Here is a 15206-nt window from a genome sequence, read left to right on the forward strand (position 1 = left end):
AGAATTAATTGTGAAACATAAAGCCATAACACTTATAGAAAAATACACACACACAAGAGAGAATCTTTGAGATTTGGGCTTGGCAAAATGTTCTTAAATTCTAAAAGTATGATCCATAAAAGAGAAAATGGTAACTTGGATTTCATCAAAATTAAAAACATTTGCTCTGTGAAAGCTCATTTGAAGAAGATGAGAAGACAAGTTACAAACTGGGAGAGAAAATACATTTGCAAGCCACATCTCTGACAAAAGTCTAATGTCTAGAATATATAAAGAACTCTCAAGCCTTAGTAAAAAAAAAAAAAAAAAAAAACCCAAATCATTCAATCAGAAAATGGGCAAAAGACATTAAGAGACATCCCACTGAAAAGGATATACAGATGGAAATGGAGCACAAGAGATATTCAGCACCACTAACTGCTAGAGAAATTCAAATGAAAACGACAGTGAAGGTATTGCTACATACATATCAGGATGTCCACATATAGATGTATGGACAACATCAAACGCTGTTGAGGGTGAATCACTCATACATTACTTTTGGGAATTTAAAATAGGACAACAACTCTGGAAAACAGTTTGGCAACTTCCTAAAGAAATTAAATATGCAAATATCATATGACCCAGAAATTATACCTTTGGCATTTTTTTTCGAAGAAGTGAAAATTTATGTTTACACCATAACTTGTATGCAGATGTTTATAGCAGCTGTTCATTATAGCTCAGAAATGGAAGCAACCCACATGTCCTCCAACAGGTGAATGGTTAAATGCACAATGGTATGTGCATACCATAGAATACTACTGTGCAATAAAAAAGGAACTAAATGTTGATACGTCAGCAATCTGGATGAACATGAGAAGGATGTTGAGTGGGGGAAAAACAGCCAATCCCCAAAGGTCACACACTATATGAGTTTATTGATGTTATATTCCTGAAATGACAGAAATTCTATAATGTATTCTAAAGAATTCTATAATGTAAAGGAATGGAGAATATGGTGGTTTCTGGGCATAAAGGAAAGGAGTCAGGTGGGAAGTGGGTGTGATTTAAAAGGGCAACAGAAAGATTTTCTGTAGTGAATCAAATGCTCTGTATCTTGATGATCAATGTATATATCCTAGCTATGATATTTTTTCTATAGCTTTCCAAGATGTTTCCATTGGAGGAAACTGGTCAAAAGGTACACAGGATTTCTCTATATCATATTATTTCCTACAACTGCATGCGAATCTACAATTATCCCAAAATGTAAAAATAATAATAATAATAATAATAATAATAATAATAATAATAATGTTTTTAATTTGGTTTCTTTTTTTAAAACTTTTTATTGTTATGTTAATCACCATACATTACATCATTAGTTTTTGATGTAGTGTTCCATGATTCATTGTTTGTGTATAACACCCAGTGCTCCATGAAGAATGTGCCCTCTTTAATACCCATCACCAGGCTAACATATCCTCCCATCCCCCTCCCCTCTAGAACCCTCAGTTTGTTTTTCAGAGTCCATCATCTCTCATGGTTCGTCTCCCCCTCTGATTTCCCCCCCTTCAATCTTCCCCTCCTGCTATCTTCTTTTTTTTTTCTTAACATATATTGCATTATTTGATTCAGATGTACAGATCTGTGATTCAACAGTCTTGCACAATTCACAGCGCTCACCGTAGCACATACCCTCCCCAATGTCTATCACCCAGCCATCCCATCCCTCCCACCGCCCCCACTCCAGCAACCCTCAGTTTGTTTCCTGAGATTAAGAATTCTTCATATCAGTGAGGTCATATGATACATGTCATGCAGAAGAATGATTGACTTATTTTGCTCAGCATAACACCCTCCAGTTCCATCCACATCATTGCAAATGCAAGATCTCATTCCTTTTGATGGCTCCATAATATTCCATTGTATATGTATACCACCTCTTCTTTATCCATTCATCTGTCGATGGACATCATGGTTCTTTCCACAGTTTGGCTATTGTGGACATTGCTGCTATAAACATCGGGGTGCACATACCCCTTTGGATCCCCACATTTGTATCTTTGGCGTAAATACCCAGTAGTGCAATTGCTGGATCGTATGGTAGCTCTATTTTCAACTTTTTGAGGAACTTCCATACTGTTTTCTACAGTGGTTACACTAGCTTGCATTCCCACCAACAGTGTAGGAGGGTTCCCCTTTCTCCGCATTCCTGCCAACATCTGTCATTTCCTGACTTGTTAATTTTAGACATTCTGACTGGTGTGAGGTGGTATCTCATTGAGGTTTTGATTTGGATTTCCCTAATGCTGAGCGATGTAGAGCACTTTTTCATGTGTCTGTTGGCCATTTGGATGTCTTCTTTGGAAAAATGTCCGTTCATGTCTTCTGCCCATTTCTTGATTGGATTATTTGTTCTTTGGGTGTTGAGTTTACTAAGTTCTTTATAGATTTTGGATACTAGTCCTTTATCTGATATGTCATTTGCAAATATATTCTCCTATTCTGTCTGTTGTCTTTTGGTTTTGTTGACTGTTTCCTTTGTTGACTGAAAAATGCAAAAGCTTTTTATCTTGATGAAATCCCAATAGTTCATTTTTGCTCTTGCTTCTCTTGCCTTTGGCGATGTTTCTAGAAGAAGTTGCTGCGGCTGAGGTCGAAGAGGTTGCTGCCTGTGTTCTCCTTTAGGATTTTGATGGACTCCTGTCTCACATTGAGGTCTTTCAAACATTTTGAGTCTATTTTTCTGTGTGGTGTAAGGAAATGGTCCAGTTTCATTCTTCTGCATGAGGCTGTCCAATTTTCCCAACACCATTTGTTGAAGAGACTTTCTTTTTTCCATTGGACATTCTTAACTGCTTTGTCAAAGATTAGTTGACCATAGAGTTGAGGGTCCATTTCTGGGCTCTCGATTCTGTTCCATTGATCTATGTGTCTGTTTTTGTGCCAGTACCATACTGTCTTGATGATGACAGCTTTGTAATAGAGCTGGGAGTCCGGAATTGTGATGCTGCCAGCTTTGCTTTCCTTTTTCAACCTTCCTCTGGTATTCGGGGTCTTTTCTGGCTCCATACAAATTTTAGGATTATTTGTTCCATTTCTTTGATAAAGTGGATGGTATTTTGATGGGGATTGCATTGAATGTGTAGATTGTTCTAGGTAGCATTGACATCCTCACAATATTTGTTCTTCCAATCCGTGAGCATGGAACGTTGTTCCATTTCTTTGTGTCTTCCTCAATTTCTTTCATGAGTATTTTATAGTTTTCTGAGTACAGATCATTTGCCTGTTTGGTTAGATTTATTCCTAGGTATCTTATGGTTTTGGGTGCAATTGTAAATGGGATCGACTCCTTAATTTCTCTTTCTTCTGTCTTGTTGTTGGTGTATAGGAATGACACTGTTTTCTGTGCATTGATTTTATATCCTGCTACTTTACTGAATTCCTGTATGAGTTCTAGCAGTTTTGGGGTGGAGTCTTTTGGGTTTTCCACATACAGTATCATATCATCTGCAAAGAGTGAGAGTTTGACTTCTTCTTTGCCGATTTGGTTGCCCTTGATTTCTTTTTGTTGTCTGAATGCTGTGGCTAGGAATTCTAATACTATGTTGAATAGCAGTGGTGATAGTGGACATCCCTGCCGTGTCCCTGACCTTAGGGGGAAAGCTCTCAGTTTTTCCCCATTGCGAATGATATTCACTGTAGGTTTTTCATAGATGGCTTTTATGATATTGATGTATGTACCCTCTATCCCTATACTCTGAAGAGTTTTGATCAAGAAAGGATGCTGTACTTTGTCAAATGCTTTTTCTGCATCTATTGAGAGGATCATATGATTCTTGTTCTTTCTTTTGTTAATATATTGTATCACGTTGATTGATTTGCAGATGTTGAACCAACCTTGCAGCCCAGGGATAAATCCCACTTAGTCGTGGTGAATAATCCTTTTAATGTACTGTTGGATCCTATTGGCTAGTATTTTGGTGAGAATTTTTGCATCCATGTTCATCAAGGATATTGGTCTGTAATTCTCCTTTTCAATGGGGTCTTTGTCTGGTTTGGGGATTAAGGTAATGGTGGCCTCATAAAATGAGTTTGGAAGTTTTCCTTCCATTTCTATTTTTTGGAACAATTTCAAAAGAATAGGTATTAATTCTTCTTGAAATGTCTGATAGAATTCCCCTGGGAAGCCATCTGTCCCTGGGCTTGTTTGTTGGGAGATTCTTGATGACTGCTTCAATTTCCTTAGTGGTTATAGGTCTGTTCAGGTTTTCTGTTTCTTCCTGGTTCAGTTTTGATAGTTGATACATCTCTAGGAATGTACCCATTTCTTCCAGGTTATCTAATTTGCTGGCCTATATTTGCTCACAATACATTCTTATAATTGTTTGTATTTCATTGGTGTTGGTTGTGATCGCTCCTTTTTCCTTCACGATTTTGTTGATTTGGGTCATTTCTCTTTTCTTTTTGATAAGTGTGGCCAGGGGTTTATCAATCTTGTTAATTCTTTCAAAGAACCATCTCTTAATTTCGTTGATCTGTTCTACTGTTCTTTTGGTTTCTAGTTTATTGATTTCTGCTCTGATCTTTATGATTTCTCTTCTCCTGCTGGGTTTAGGCTTTATTTGCTGTTTTTTCTCCAGCTCCTTTAGGTGTAGGGTTAGGTTGTGTATTTGAGACCTTTCTTGTTTCTTGAGAAAGGCTTATAGTGCTATATACTTCCCTCTTAGGACTGCCTTTGCTGCATCCCAAAGATTTTGAACAGTTGTGTTTTCATTTTCATTTGTTTCCATGAATTTTTTTAATTCTTCTTTAATTTCCTGGTTGACCCATTCATTCTTTAGTAGGGTGCTCTTTAGCCTCCATGTATTTGAGTTCTTTCTGACTTTCCTCTTGTGACTGAGTTTAGTTTCAAAGCATTGTGGTCTGAAAATATGCAGGGAATGATCCCAATCTTTGGTACCAGTTGAGACCTGATTTGTGACCTAGGATATGATCTATTCTGGAGAATGCTCCATGGGTTCTAGAGAAGAATGTGTATTCCGTTGCTTTGGGATGAAATGTTAAAAATATATCTGTGAAGTCCATTTGGTCCAGTGTGTCATTTCAAGTCTTTATTTTCTTGTTGATATTTTGCTTAGATGATCTGTCGCTTAGATGATCTGTCCATTTCATTGAGGGTGGTGTTAAAGTCCCCCACTATTATTGTATTGTTGTCAATGTGTTTCTTTGCTTTTGTTATAAATTGCCTTATATAATTGGCTGCTCCCAAGTTAGGGTCATAGATATTACAATTGTTAAATCTTGTTGTGTAGACCCTTTAAGTAGGATATAGTGTCCTTCCTCATCTCTTCTTACAATCTTTGGTTTAAAATCTAATTTGTCTGATATAAGGATCCCCACCCCAGCTTTCTTTTGGTGTCCATTAGCATGGTAAATGGTTTTCCAGCCCCTCACTTTCAATCTTAGGGTGTCTTTGGGTCTAAAATGAGTCTCTTGCAGGCAGCATATCGATGGGTCTTGTTTTTTAATCCAATCGGATACCCTTTGTCTTTGGATTGGGGCATTTAGCCCATTTACATTCAGGGTAACTACTGAAAGATATCAATTTAGTGCCATTGTATTGCCTGTAAGGTAATTGTTACTGTATATTGTCTGTGTTCCTTTCTGGTCTATGTTGCTTTTAGGCTCTCTCTTTGCTTAGAGGACCCCTTTCAATATTTCTTGTAGGGCTGGTTTCATTTTTGCACATTCCTTTAGTTTTTGTTTGTCCTGGAAGCTTTTTATCTCTCCTTCTATTTTCAATGACAGCCTAGCTGGATATAGTATTCTTGACTGTCTATTTTTCTCATTTAGTGCTCTGAATATATCATGCCAGCCTTTTCTGGCCTGCCAGGTCTCTGTGGGATAGGTCTGTTGCCAATCTAATGTTTCTACCATTGTAGGTTACATACCTCTTCTCCGGAGCTGCTTTCAGCATTCTCTCTTTGTCTCTGAGACTCGTATGTTTTACTATTAGATGTCGGGGTGTTGACCTATTTTTATGGATTTTGAGAGGGGTTCTCTGTGCCTCCTGGATTTTGATGCCTGTTTCCTTCCCCACATTAGGGAAGTTCTCTGCTCTAATTTGCTCCAATATACCTTCTGCCCCTCTCTCTCTTTCTTCTTCTTCTGCGATCCCAATTATTCTAATGTTGTTTCATCTTATGGTATCTCTTATCTCTTGAATTCTGCCCTCATGATCCAGTAGTTGTTTATCTCTCTTTTTCTCAGCTTCTTTATTTTCCATCATTTGGTCTTCTATATCACTGATTCTCTCTTCTGCCTCATTTATCCTAGCAGTTAGCGCCCCCGTTTTGATTGCTATTAATGAGGATTAATAGCCTTTTTGATTTCGAGTTGGTTAGATTTTAGTTCTTTTATTTCTCCAGAAAGGGTTTCTCTAATAACTTCCATGCTTTTTTCTAGCCCAGCTAGTATCTTTAAAATCATCGTTCTGAACTCTAGTTCCAACATTGTACTAATGTCCATATTGAGTAGGTCCCTGCAGTCGGTACTACCTCTTGTTCTTTTTGTTGAGGTGATTTTTTTCTGTCTTGCCATTTTATCCAGAGGAGAATAGATGAGTGAGAGAATAAAATGCTAACAGGATAACAACGTCCCCAGAAAGTATACTCTAAACAAATCAGAAAAAACCTGAAGCCGGGGGAAAAGAAAGGAAAAGAACAGGAAAAAAAGAAAAAAGAAAAAGATAAAAACAAACAAAAACAGAACAAAACAAAACAAAACGAATATGATCAAATATGATCAAGCTGGTGCATAGATCAGTGCCACAAACTAGATTTTGGGTGTATTTTTTTCTGTTATAAGAAAGTGCCTCCCAAAATTTTAAACAAAGAAAAATTTATATATGTACAAAAATAAGGGTTTATACAATGAAGGGATGGAATATGACTGTAAAGATGAAAATTATAAAAAAATTTATAAAAGGAATTGATGAGATAAGAAGTTGTTTGCAAAAAGAAAGAAGAGGATTTACAAAAAAAAAAAAAAAGAAAAAAGAAAAAAAAGGGAGAGAATGTGATCAGGCAGGAGACTAGAACAAAGCCATACACTAGAGATTCAGGGTATATTTTGAAATGTTAGAGGAAACTGTATCTCCAAATTTTAAAGAGAGAACAACTTATATATATATATATGCCGAAAATAAGGGTAACTACTATGAAGGGATAGAATATGATTCCAAAAATGAAAAATAAAAATGTTTTTAAAAAAGGGATTGATAAGATGTTGGTTGAAAAATGAAAAAGAAAAATTAAAAAAAAAAGTTAAAGAAAATTAACTTTGAAAGACTAAAGTATCATGGTAAAAAAGCCATGAATTCTATGTGCAGTATTCCCCTAGCACTGGAGTTCTGCCATTCTCATTGATGGGTAAACTTGGTCTTGGCTTGCTGGCTGTTCGTCCTGATCTTCTGGGGGAGGGGCCTGTTGCTGTGGTTCCCAAATGTCTTTGTCAGAGGTGGAATTGCCCCGCCCTTGCTGGGGCCCTGCTAAGTAATCTGCTTGGGTTTGCTCTCGGGAGCTTTTGTTCCCTGCAAGCTCTCAGTACAGCTTTGGAGGACAAGAGTGAAAATGTCGGCCTCCCAATCTCCACCCCGGAGGAGCCGAGAACTTGGGGCCTCGCTCCTCAGTGCGCCCCCAGAGAAAAGCAGCCAAGCACTCCCGTCTCCCCAGTCTCCGGCTGCACTCCGTGCTCTCCTGGCCTGTGACCAAGCATTTCTATCTCTGGTGCACGACCCCACATGGAGTCTCCAAACTCAGCAGATCCCTGCGGTGCACTCTCATGCTGCTCCTCCTGGGGGAGAATGGGGAGTCTCCCCGGATCTGCTGCTTGTTGGGTCCCTGCTGGAGGAGCAGTGGCCCGACTGTGCCGCAGGTCACGATTTATGGCAACCCTGAGCTGCGAGCCCAGGCCTCGGCTCCGTCTCTGCAGCCGGCTTCCCCGCTGTGATACCCAGGAGCTCTGCCGCACTCAGGCACCCCCGGTCTTTTTGTGACCCCGAGGGTCCTAGGACCACACTGTCCCGTGAGGGTTCCACCCCCCGCTTAGCCACTGGAGCGACATCCCTCAGCGGAGCCAACTTCCAAAAGTTCCGATTTTGTGCTCCGCGGCTCTATCACTTGCCAGAAGCAGCCGATGGACACCCCCTCCCCCCGCCGTCTATCCTCCCGAATATCGCCTTGGATTCACTTCTCCGCACGTCCTACCTTCCAGAAAGTGGTCGCTTTTCTGTTCAGAGAGTTGTTGCTATTCTTTTCTTCGATCTCCTGTTGAGTTCGTAGGTGTTCAGAATGGTTTGATCCCTATCCAGCTAAATTCCTGAGACCAGACGAAATCCAGGTCTCCTACTCCTCCGCCATCTTGCTCCGCCTCCCAATAATATTTTTTTTGAAAAAGCAAATGAACAGCGTTCAGACTGGATTTGGCTTGCAGATCATAGTGTACCAACTCTGGCTTAAGTGATTTGGTCACTCCCTTCCTCGCATGCCTTGCCTTGTGCTAGCTAACCTTGTTTTCTCCTGTCTCACTGAGCTTTGACTATCTGGCCTTCTCTGTTCCATAGACAGGCCAACACTGTTCCTCCCTCAGGACTTCCGTATTTCAGGCTCCTTCTTGGATAATGCTTCCCACTTGTATTCACCCAGGAGACTCCACTCATTTCTCAGAATTCACTCAGATGTTCAACGTATGCCTCCTTCACTCCATCCCCATTCACTTGGTTCGTTCTTCCTCTCACTTTTTTCACACCATGGGATAACCATTTTATTTATTTACTCATCAGTCACTTGTCTCCTCTCTAGAATATAAACTCCATGAGAGTAAGGCCTTGTCTCTTGTGTTTACTGCTACATTTTCAGCACCCAGCACATTTGGTTAGTGCTGAGTAGGTGTCCAGTAAATATTTTTTGAACGATCCAATGAAGGGCTTATGTAGGTAAGAAAGAAGCTGATAGTTTTAGTTAGGTTTCCTTTTGGGGAGTTGTGTTCATTCCTTTACCATTCGTACACTTGCCCTTCATTTTTGAAGCGCCTACTATGTGCTGGGTTCTGAGCCAGGCACTTCCAGTGTGTTTTCTCTTAAAGTCTCCAGAAATGCCTCCATGAGAGGCACCGTTACTCCCGTGAGGATCTCTCTGAGGTGAACCACTTGCCGGCACCCTCAGGGTCACAAAGCTTGCATGGATTCAGGCCTGACTTCAGTCCTTGTTCTCTTGTCTCCAAGCTGCCCACCCCACCCCCACCTTTTAAAGAAAGGAAACTAAGGCCCAACTGGGTTCAAGGACTTGCCGAACACACAAGGCAAGTAAGCAGAAGTGCCTTGGGCAGGAGTTCTGATCTTCCTCCTTCTAGTATGGCGGCATGTCTCCCTTTTGCTCAGGGACATTTTCTCCTGACCAAGAGGAAGTCTTCTCTGACCAAGGTGTCCCTACTCCAGTAATGCCTAGTCACTCACCCTGGCAGGGTTTTTCTTTTCCCATTCAAATTCTCCTGTGCTTCTTAGTTTGTTCTATTACTAGTCCTCTGTCTGACAGATACGTAATATTCCTTAGCTCTCAGACTAGATTCTAAACTCCTTCAAATTACCCACAACAGTAGCTGCCACTTGCTGAGCGCTCTGCTGAGCATTTGACGCATTTCGCTCCCTGTATTAGTTATCTATTGCCACATAATAAATCATCTCAAAACTGAGCAGTGGAAAAGGAAAAGCTCTCACTATCTCACATCATCTTTGAGGGTTAGAAATTCAACAGTGGCTTAGCTGGATGGGTCTGGCCCCTCTGAGGTTGTAGTCAAGGTGTCAGCTGACTGAACTGGCCTGATTGGGGCTTGAGGGTCTGTTTCCAAGCTTACGCATGTGCTGTTGGAAGGTCAGCCTCGCTGGCTGTTGGCCAGAGGCTTCCGTTCCTTGCCCCATGGGACTCCCTCTACTGCTGCTCACAACATGGCAGTTTGAGTTCACCACAGCAAGTGATATGAAAGAGAGGGAGGGAGGCAGAGGGAAGCCTCAGTCTTCTATAATCTAATCTTAGAAGAGATATACCATCAGTTCTGCCATATGCTATTGGTCATGCCGACCGGCGCCGGTACAGTGTGGGAGGAGACTGCACCGGGTGTGAACGCCAGGAGGCAGGAATCACTGGGGACCATCTTTGGTGCTGGATACAACTCTGTTTACTCCTTACAGTAATCCTATGAAGACAGATGAGGTTGAGTCACTGGCAAGAGGTTACACAGCTTGTAAGAAGCCAAGTTTGGATTCAGACCCAAAGTTAACACACAAACACACTATACATCCTGTCTGGCACTCAGATGGCTCATTGGAAAAGTAACAAGTGGCTACAATGTTGCAGACGCTATGCTGAGTGTGTGCTACAGCTGGGGACAAGGCAGGAAGGTCCATTGTATTATAAATTTTGCATTTTGGTGAGGGAGACAGATGATAAGCAGTGAAGTAATTGAAATAATATGCAAGTAACCTCAAATGACGATACTAGTAGATCTAGTCTGCCCTCACCCACCTGCGAGAACTCAGGGCTTGAAGTCCACACTGGATGAAGGGATGATCGTGTGGGGGCGATGGGAAAACCCACTTCATCTGCTCAGAACACCTCTCCCATGGTCACAGACTGAATGCAAGTTTAATTTTAGCTCTGCCTTTCATTGCTGTGTTATGTTAATCAAGGAACTTCATCTCTCTGAGCCTCAGTTTCCCATCTGTAAATCATCATCAAGTTTGCCTTCAGCTAGAAAACGTGTTAATGTGAAGGGTAGTAAGTATGGTGGGTGGAGCCCCAAGTTGGGATGGGGGCCCTGGCTCTGTACCCTCTGCTCCAATGTGCTGGGTTTTGGGGGGACACCCTCCTCCATCTCTGAGCCTCAATTTTAAAGTAAGAAAATTAAGTCAGCTCTAAATCCATCTTTGCTCCAATGTCCTGAGACGGGAAATCCATCAGTCAGTAGTGACGGAGGAGTGGAGTGAGTTCCCTGAGAGTTAGCTAAGAGCTACAGAGCCAGAAAGCCTGGAAAGCCCTACCCCTGACACTTCTCCTCAGTTTCCTGATCTGTAAAATGGGACTAATGATACTTCCCACCAGAATTGGCTTCCTGTGGGCACTGTACCAAATCACCACAAACCGTGTGGCTGAAGACGATGAAAATGGACTCTTTCTCAGTTCCAGGGGGCAGAGGTCTGAAGTCATGGTGCTATGAGGGTCCTGCTCCCTCCAGGGGCTCCCTTGCTTCCTTCCAGCTTCTGGAGGTTGCAGCATTGACTGACTTCATGGCCACATGGCTGAAATCTCTGCTGTGCCTTCACATGGACTTCTCATCTGTGCGAGTCCTCTCTGTGCCGCTATCTTATGAGGACATCCCTGACCATTCAGATCTACTTGATCATCCAGCTAGTCCACGTAATGCAAGGACTTTAATTTAATCACATCCACCAAAACTTTACCATCGAAGGTGACATTCACAGGTTTCGGGGGTCAGGACAGAAACATATCTTGGGAAGCCATTATCAGCCTACCACACTACCTCATAGGTTTGCTGTAAGGACTAAGTAAAAACAGGTTAAGTGTTTCGATCTTGCCTAGATTACAGAACATACTTTTTTAAAGAATTAAAGTGGTAGGGAATTAGCTGGGGATGGGAAAAACTAGGAGTGATTCCATGCCCCAGATCCCTCCTGTCACCTGGTAAGAAGGTCAGCCATTCTTTCCAGTGCTCATCCTTGAGTCTCTGCGGTTGGGCAGACCCAGCCCCGAGTACCCGTAAGTGGCTCCCAAATGACCCTGTGACCAGGTGCCCTCCTGTCTGACCCTGAGTGTTCTGAGACAAGCAGGGGCATCCTCTGACCTTGTATTAATATTTACGGCACCTCACTCACGTGGAAAATTGATTTTTCTTCTTAAGCACAAAATGTAGCCAATTTTATAACCTTTCTGCAGCTTGACAAAGGCCATTTATAACCCACTTTCTCCGTCACCCTCCCTGGCGCCAGTCTTAAATGTCTCGAAGAACTCTCGTGCATTTGTAATTATGAATTCTTCTTAGGCAAAATTTGATTTCCAGGAGGGCTGACCTTTTGTTTGTTGTTGTTGTTGTTGTTGTTGTTGTTATGGTAGTCCTTGTAAATTGATTTTTGTGTGTGTGTTTGTTATTGATGTTGTCCAGGATGGTGACTTGGGGAAGGGGCTGGGGGCAGGGCGTGTGTGTATCATGGGGCCATTTTAATCAGTGATGTCCAGTGATGGATGAGGAGGGCTGAGCTCTGGGTGTTCATCTCTGTGGACAGGAAATGCCAGCAGGATGACTGAAATTAAAACCTTGTACCTCGTTTTCAGTCCTGGATGCAGGAGAGTTGGTCCTGCTTCTCCGTCTGTCAGACAGGAAAAGATGAGCTCAGCTTATCAAATGATGGAAAAGAAATAGCCAGTTGTCCCTACGGAATAGGATCTTCCCTTTATGGAGAACTTAGCAGATGCCAGGCACACTGATAAAAGCATTTGGCCGAGGTCACTCAAAATTGGAGTCATTGGGGTTTTTTAGGGACCGGAGGGCTGCTGGTTTGGTGACCTGGAGAGAGGTGCTCATGGCCAGGTAGAGGATCTGAGGCACCTGCGGAGGACCTTGCCTATCATCTTCAGGGAGATTCAAGGTGTTGCTGTTGTTGTGGAAAATGCATTCATTTATTTAAGCTGGGGAGGGATGATTTAGAAATAGCACTCTGTTGTCCATCAGGAGGATGGTGTGGAGGAGACCAGACTGGAGTTTGCAGACTCCTGCTGTGGGCATGCAGGAGTCCCATTCAGGACCCTGGAGACAGGGATGGAGACAAAGAGACAAATTCAAGACAGGAAGGAAGAGAACTCATATGTGACAAGTACCAAGTTGTGTGTGGAATTCTGAAGTAAGGTGTACACTCCCAAGATCCAATTTAAGCTTGACAACAAATCCACAGGGTTAGGTGCCATGCCCATTTAACAGATGAAGAGACTGAGGCTCAGAGATGGTGAATAACTTGCCCCAGATCACAGAGGGAGAAGAAGAAGAGATGGAATATAAATTCATAACAGGAGGAACTCTTTAAAATATATCTGGCTGCCGGCCAGAGTGATTTTTCTTACCAGTGGCAGACCCTGTTGGACCATAATACATGCACTAAAGACAATGGTTCCAGCATTGTCAATAGGAAGAGCAGCTAACACTTGCTGAACTTTTGCCGTGTGGGCTGCAGTGTTCTGAGCACGTTGCTGATGGTGCCTCCTTGTATTCTCACACATCTACCAGGTGGATACTGACAAAAGTCCCATTTCGTGGGCGGGCACACTGAGGATCCAAGAGGCCACATAGCTCTGAATTGGCCAAACAGGACTTTGATGGAAACTGTCTCTGTGGTCCCTGCCGCATGCCCCTTTTCAGAAGGTGGGGGGAGAAGACTTGAGGGGACCCACCACCTCCTGGGCCATGACCGCCCTGTTGCTCTGTCTCCCCTGAGCAGTGCCCGGAGGAGCTGAGGCCCATGAAGGACGGCTCCGGATGCTATGACCACTCCAAAGGTATCGACTGCTCGGACGGCTTCAACGGTGGCTGCGAGCAGCTGTGCCTGCAGCAGACGCTGCCTTTGCCCTATGACGCCACCTCCAGCACCATCTTCATGTTCTGCGGGTGAGTGTTTGTCCCCGAGGCCCAGCCACTCCCTGCACAGCAGCGGGCAGGAGATGTGGGGAAAGGTCAGGAGCTACGGTCAGGCCAAGGCAGGCCTGACCTTCAACGAAATGCCTTTCTCTGTCTGCTCTTTCAGCCCAGGAAGCAAAAGGCAACAGGATAACCTTCTATTGGGTATCGGGAAGAAGAAAGGAAGAAGTAAAATAAATAATTGATTAATGGTTATAATAAATGGAATCCATGCTCAGGCTGTGTCCTAGGGTCAGCACAGTTTTGTGCTGAAGCCCCCTGCCCCTTCTGCATCTCCCCTACAGCCCTGGCCAGTGTAGTTTGGAGACCAGACCAGGCACCTTGAAGGTGTCATTGAAAACCCGGCAGGTGTGCGTTAAGGACACAGGCTTAGGCCAAGCTTTCAACCCTGTTTCTGCGGGAATTTAGTAGCGCCCATTCAGGGATGGCCTCTAACGCCCTATCTGTAAGGTGAACCGAGTGGGGGCGGGGAGGCGTGAAGGAGGCCATGCAGCCCTATGCTAAAACGTCAATGGCATTTTAAAATTCGTCTGAGACTGAAAGAAGGGGCACATTGGGACCAGCTTGCTGAGTGGTCTGGGACAAGTCGCTTTTCCTCTCCGGGTGCTGTCTGATCACCTGTAAAATGAGAGCTTTGGACAACGATGCCTACCATTCCTTCCAGTTTACCTTGTTTTCCATTCAGAGGACCTCAGTGGGAGTTACCTCGCTCCAGAATGGCATCCCACGAAGGGCTTGGTCCTCAGCAATCACTCAGGGGAATGGATGCACTCTTTCCTCTCTGCTTTGCTCTCCTCCTGGTGACATCGCCGTTTTTAAAGATGCGCTCATCCTTTGACATTCTGTGACTCAGACAAATAATCCCGTGCTTGTGCAAGAATGTCAGTCATTGAAATACGCTCTGTGCTTCACTGAGATAGAACAACAGACTGAGATTTAACAAGAAACTTTTCAGTCCTATGTCTTATGAAAAAGAGGGTGGGGGAGCATGTATAAATTTAATCCCAGTTTGAAAGAAAATGAATTTTACCTGCAGGGTTCTAATCCAGGGCTCCAGTGTTCCTTCTGGGACATATTTCAGGGTCTCCCCCTTTACCCCAGTTACAATGGGGCTGCAGGTGCCTTTGAGCAGGTCTTGGAGCAGCTTGCTGGAGGCCCTAGATATGTATCAGTAAAATAAATAAGAAATAAATTAGTGTATGCAGACCTGAATTTATAGCTGTCTCTCCTCAGCTTAAGTGACTACAGGGCAGTGTTGAGTAAATTATGCATGGGCTTAGATCTGAGGCTTGAATACAGAATCAGCTGTGTTCTTATCATTATTTTTCTCCCTGCGTACTTGGTATGTGTGGGGGGGCAGTCCTTCTGTTGCAAATAACAACAGTAACAGCCACAGGGACAACAGTAGTGGACTTGGACACAGAAATGGTCAGCACCTTCTGTCCGTAGCACACTGCAGC

The 15206-nt window shown here is 43.0% G+C and overlaps 1 protein-coding gene across 5 annotated transcripts in view; it reads left to right on the forward strand.

The window, feature by feature from the left end:
- The window catches only part of ASTN2 (astrotactin 2), an 894395-nt gene that overhangs the window by 552953 nt on the left and 326236 nt on the right, over nucleotides 1-15206 (forward strand). For all 5 annotated transcript variants that reach the window (XM_027616418.2, XM_027616419.2, XM_027616420.2 and 2 more), the window contains one exon: nucleotides 13550-13716. In XM_027616418.2, the coding sequence (XP_027472219.2) occupies nucleotides 13550-13716 (167 nt within the window). The remainder of the gene's footprint in view (nucleotides 1-13549; nucleotides 13717-15206) is intronic.

Source organism: Zalophus californianus, chromosome 13, assembly GCF_009762305.2.
Source record: "Zalophus californianus isolate mZalCal1 chromosome 13, mZalCal1.pri.v2, whole genome shotgun sequence".
In the NCBI taxonomy this organism is placed as follows: Eukaryota; Metazoa; Chordata; class Mammalia; order Carnivora; family Otariidae; genus Zalophus; species Zalophus californianus.